Source organism: Microtus ochrogaster, chromosome 10, assembly GCF_000317375.1.
Source record: "Microtus ochrogaster isolate Prairie Vole_2 chromosome 10, MicOch1.0, whole genome shotgun sequence".
NCBI lineage: Eukaryota > Metazoa > Chordata > Mammalia > Rodentia > Cricetidae > Microtus > Microtus ochrogaster.
In genome coordinates this window covers 59,543,353-59,548,824 of record NC_022016.1, presented here as the reverse complement: position 1 = coordinate 59,548,824, position 5,472 = coordinate 59,543,353, and the positions used below count along the sequence as shown (strand labels likewise).

At 46.4% G+C, this 5,472-nt stretch overlaps 2 protein-coding genes across 2 annotated transcripts in view; one reads left to right on the top strand and one right to left on the bottom strand.

The window, feature by feature from the left end:
• Positions 1 to 2,927, top strand: part of Gnl2 (G protein nucleolar 2) — a 27,917-nt gene extending 24,990 nt beyond the window's left edge. Inside the window, exons 13-15 of the mRNA XM_026782283.1 lie at positions 189 to 309; positions 1,325 to 1,410; positions 2,734 to 2,927. Coding sequence (XP_026638084.1) covers positions 189 to 309; positions 1,325 to 1,410; positions 2,734 to 2,886 — 360 coding nt within the window. The 3' untranslated portion in view covers positions 2,887 to 2,927. The remainder of the gene's footprint in view (positions 1 to 188; positions 310 to 1,324; positions 1,411 to 2,733) is intronic.
• The window catches only part of Dnali1 (dynein axonemal light intermediate chain 1), a 10,429-nt gene continuing 7,858 nt past the window's right edge, over positions 2,902 to 5,472 (bottom strand). Inside the window, exon 6 of the mRNA XM_005353266.3 lies at positions 2,902 to 4,346. Within this exon, the coding sequence (XP_005353323.2) occupies positions 4,311 to 4,346 (36 nt within the window). The 3' untranslated portion in view covers positions 2,902 to 4,310. The remainder of the gene's footprint in view (positions 4,347 to 5,472) is intronic.

Sequence of the window (5,472 nt, the reverse complement as noted above, 5' to 3'; positions counted from 1 at the left end):
CGAGACCAGCCTGGTCTACAAGAGCTAGTTCTAGGACAGGCTCCAAAGCCACAGAGAAACCCTGTCTCGAAAAACCAAAAAAAATAAAAATAAAAGCTGCTGGACACTGATTGTATCACCCGCAGTCACCACAAACATGGAATTTCCTTTTCACCTCTCCACATCAGCCTGTTGAGGGCAGTTAAAAGGGGGTGCTGGGCAGCTTTGTGACCTCACTTTTATTTTTCAGAATATCCAAGGGCTTAAGTGAAAAGGTTTTTGCAAAATATGAAGAAGAGAAGAAAACGTCTGCAGAAGTCAGGGATGCAGGTAAGGTTGATTCTTTGAACCTTTTAGACTTGTTTTGTGCCTTTAGGATAATTTCCTCCATGCAGGCAGATGCTAGGCATCTGGTTCCATATCCTACTTCCATGCAAATTGGATTCTCCACTTGGAATTCTGCACATTTGTTAAGATCAAAGTTGATAGCTCAAGAATATTGCTTTTCAGAAGTAGATATTGCAGGTGGTGGTGGCGCATGGCTTTAATCCCAGCAGGCAGAGGCAGGTGGATCTCTGTGATTTCAAGGACAGCCAGGGCTACACAGAGAAACCCTGTCTCGAAAAACAAAAAGAGAACGCCTCATTTTTGCCAGGTGATGCTGGCACACACATTTAATGCCTTCAGTTGGGAAACAGAGACAGGCGAATCTCTGTGAGTTGAAGGCCAACCTGATCTACAGTGTGAGTTCCAGGACAGCCATGGCAACACAGAGAAACCCTGCCCACAAAAACAATAGTGCATTTTAATAATTCACAGTTGAAGAGAAGGGTCTACAGCCAAATTGGGGCAGGAGGTCTGTCTTAGCTACTTTTCTATTGCTGTGATTAAGCACATGACCAAAGCAGCTAATAGAAGGAAGGGCTTAATTGGGGCTTACAGTTCCAGAGGGGTAGGAGTCCATCATGGAAGGGAATGTGGCAGCAGGCAGGCAGACATGGCACTTACGGGGCAATTTAGATCCCATTCCACAAACAGGAAGCAGATAGCACATTGAGAATGGCTGGAGGCTTTTTTAGCCTCAGAGCCCACTTCTGTGATACATGTCACCTTTTCCAAGCTGTTCCACCAGGTGGGGACCAAGCCATTGCGGCCATTCCCTCCAGACCAGCACTTATGTCATATAAACTTACTGATAGTGTCTGAGTGCTGCAGCTCAGACCCCACTGTGGCCCTGGCCTGCTGCTGTAGCCCTGCTTGTACCACTGTAGTCTTCCAAACAGATTTTAGAAATACTGTTTCTAGTTTTAATCTCCTCTCTGTTTTATGTATCATTTGTACCCAGCACCCACCAAAAAGGGAAGGAAGCGGAATGCAGAGATGGAAGAAGAACCTTCAAATAAATCTCAGAGGATGCTGACCTGTAAGGAAGTAAGTACTCTACTTCTTTTAACAAGGCAGGGGCATAGAAAGTAGAAGTCCAGCTGGGCATGGTGGCATATCCTCACCATGCTCACCATGCTCACCATGCTCACCATGCTCACCATGCCTTTAGTCCCAGCATTAGGAGGCAGAAGCAGGCAGATCTCTTGAGTTTGAGGTCAGTCTGGCTTACATAGTGAGTCCTTAGACAGCCAGAGCTGCATAGTGAAACCCTGTCAGGGGAAGACAACAACAACAGAAAGAAAAAAAAAATAGAAGTTTTTTACATTTATTATGTGCGCAGGCATGGTAAGCTCCTGGAAATCAGAGGACAACTTGCTGGTTCTCTCTATCATATAAGTCGTGGGAATGGAGCTTAGATAGTTAAACTTGTCAGAAAACACCTTTACCCCTGAGCCATCCCTTCAGCTTTTTGTTCTTTCCTTTGAGGCAGGGTCTTTGTATGCAGTCCCCTTATCTTGGTCTCTCAAATGCCCAGTTTATAGGTATAAGCTATAGAACTAGAAGTCCAGTTCCCAAGACCTGTTCTTTCAGAAACAAAAGAATTTAGAGCTGAGAGTTCTAGGAACCCCACTAACCAACACAGAGGCTTAATTTTATTTATAAATGCTTGGCCAATAGCTCAGGCTTGTTGCTATCTAACTCTTATACTTAAATTAACCCATATTTCTCATCTGTGCTTTGCCTTGTGGCACATGGCTTGTTAACCTCATTTTCTATACGTTCTGTTTCCTTGGCAGCTAGCTGATGTCTCTCCTGACTCCGCCCTTCTTCATCCCAGTATCCTCAGTTTGACTGTCCCGCCTAACCTTATCCTGCCTTGCTATAGGCCAGTCAGCTTCTTTATTAACCAGTGAGAGTCATACATATTCATAGTGTACAGACATATTATTCCACAACAGACCTGATGTAATTTCATTTCGGTCAAGAGTGGCCCACTAAATAAAGGTCCTTGAGTCTGAGTCTTAGTTTCAGGAATTCTAGGTTACCATCTTCAACCCTGTTTCCTGTTGGCCAGAAGAGTTGGGTAGTTTTGTCTGGTTCCAGGGAGGTGACAAAGAGTACAGCTGATGAGGCAGGCAGATAACTGACCCCTGGGAACGTAGCTTTGCAGAGCTGAAGCAGACCCCCTGGGGAGAGGATGAGGGCTGGGCCAGTGAGTCTGCTGGGGGTTATCAGATCTCAGACGGACACTCCACGAGCTTTGCTTCCATTGCTGTGGTAGCTGCACAGCCGTAGAGAGGGCTGGGAACGGGGCTCCTGTTTCATGACCTTCAGTGTTTAACTGATTTTTTTTTGTCATTTTTACAGCGGAGGAGAGCAGCACGTCAGCAACAATCCAAAAAAGTTGGTGTGCGCTACTATGAAACACACAATGTGAAAAATAGAAACAGGAACAAAAAGAAGGTGAATGACTCAGAGGGACAGAAACACAAACACAAGAAATTCAGACAGAAGCAATAACATCTAGAAAGTTGTTTATTAAATTATACAAAAATATGCAAGTAGGAATTGTGTTCATTCTTTCGTGCCCAGTTGGCATCTATAAGACACAACACACTTGGGAAGCTCAGCAGTTGAGGCTGTGCCCCAGTGCTAGGAACAACAGTCAATCCTCAGCCCCAGAGTTTTTCAAACACTTATCCTGGCCCTTGGTTCCTCCAGAGTGTGACCGTGTGTGTGTGTGTGTGTGTGTGTGTGTGTGTGTGTGTGACTGACGTCTGTCTGTTTCTTTACTGAGCAGTGCTGGGGATGGGAGCCTACAAGGCTGTAGAAGCACGAGGGCCTCGGAGATACTCGTGATGAGACTGGAGGAGCAAGGATGCTCCAGCAACTGCCTTGAGCCTGCTTGGGCTCGTTAGGGTACAAATGCTTTTCTGTTTGGGTGGCAAAGCAGCACACCACAGGGAATGGGCTCTTTCAGGAAGGTGGCAGACCTAGTTCCTCAGGATCCTGGGGTGACAGTCAAAGACGTGACTCTAATATAAGGTCAGAGTGTGTGGGGTATATTAACTAAGAAGAGCTCTTGGGATCATATTGCAGTACGCCTTGACTGGGATGGAGGCAAAGCTGCTAAGAAGTGAGTCCTTTCTGGCACTCCTTTGGGCATTCCACCAATGGCAAGGAAATGATATGCCACCTGAAGAACAGGACTTCTGACTCTTGCCTGAATGATGGATGTCACCAAACTCACTCTCTTCTCCCGCCCTGGGCTTCCCTGAATGGAAATTTGTCTGTAATTGAAGTCTTCTGGGGGCCATAACCTGACTAGAACTGCAGTGACGTGGCTACCTGCTTAGCTGTTCATTGATGGCTATTGGGGAGTGTGGAGTCAGGCCTTGATGTCCTTCCTGCAGAAGCTGAATAGTGGGGAGGGCCTGGGATGCAGACAGCTCTCCAGATACTGGGACTTTGCCCCTCAGCGAGCATGGGTCTACTGTTGTTTGCAGAACCAGGCAGACTGAGGATAGGCTTCTGACTTGGGTGGGGATGAGGCTAAGAGCGAACTCTGAAATAAGTTGCTAAGAGTTACACTAAAGTGATGAAGTGGAAGGAGGGGCCAGGGAAGCCCAAGGTATAAGGTGAACCGAGAACTGAACTTGGTACAAAAGTCATTTCTCCTGGGAAACACTTGCTTCCTGTTATTGAGATGGCAAATCTCCAGGTCAGTCTATAAACTGCACATGGACATGGGGTTACACCACCTTCCACAGCCCAACCAGGAGCCTGGCTGCCGGACCTTAGGTGTTTCATGGCACTGGGCACAGTTCTAACAATTACATGAGTGGTGATCAGGGGAGGGGATGGCTTGTTCACTCAGGAAACTGGCTTTTTATTACAATGGGCTTACGATGCGGCATAGTGCCTGCTGAGACTCGTGGAAATGATCACTTCTTTGGTGCGATAATACCTTCCAGTTGGGCCTGAAAAACAAAAACAAAACTCCATTAATATTTGCATCTTGCACCCTAACAACACATAGCTGAGCCCGGAGTTATAGAGTGGAGCTATTGCCCAAAGGCTGCCACTCTGAGTGACTCTCCCTTCTGACTCAGCTCCATACTTCCTAGATTAGCGGGATTCAAGCTTGGCATGGTTTTGTTACATGAGCAGAAACCAGAGCTGTCCTGGTTTCCATACAATAATTGCTCAGTGTATAATAGAAAGCACAGAAAGGGAAACGGAATAGAAGTTGTTGAAATAGTGGTTTCCCATCACTCCTGCTTTAAGCCTGAGTATGTCCACTAAGCTAAACATTGGGCTCTCTGGCTTAGTACCATGGAGCTCTGGTTGTACCAGAGGTCTGGGAAATGGCCACCGAGACAGCTTGACACTCAATTAGAAGAAATTGCTGCCAGTGAGGAGGGAAAGCATAAGACACTAGGGGGTTATTTGCTTAGTTCCTCTAGCAGCCAGCACAGTGATTTACTGCAGTGATATGTGAACAGACCCTTCGAAAGGTCTATCCAGGGAGCTGAAAACACCGCTTTCTTTGTAGTGCAGCTTTGAGCCAATAAAAAGCTTTCTTGTAAAGAATCCTTCGCCCTGGGGATTTCAAGGCTGCCTTTGGATGTTAGAAGGATGCTAAGGTATTCCGCTTTGGTCTTGTTGAAACTAAGGAACCAGCTTTGGAATCTGCTGAGTCAACATTTACATCTGGCCGGGGAAGTCTCCAGCTTTTCTTCTAATAGACTATTAAGCAACTAGCAAAATCTCTCATCCTCTGCTGGAGGCTCATACAAAGCCTTCCTTATCTCAAGGGCCAGACCTTTTGGCTTTAAGTAAGGGAGGTAGGAGAGAGCTGCTTATAAACACCATATTTAGAAGAGGGATGCTTAAACCTTGGCAAGCCCCAGAGCCTTTCAAGGCCTTATGAAGCTGCTCTGTTGGGTACCGGTCCCATAGCTTCTGTTGAGCACATCTGGGGTTGGCCAATAATTATTTATAAAAGTTGCCCTGTGAGGGGCTGGAGAGATGGCTCAGAGGTTAAGAGCATTGCCTGCTCTTCCAAAGGTCCTGAGTTCAATTCCCTTCAACCACATGGTGGCT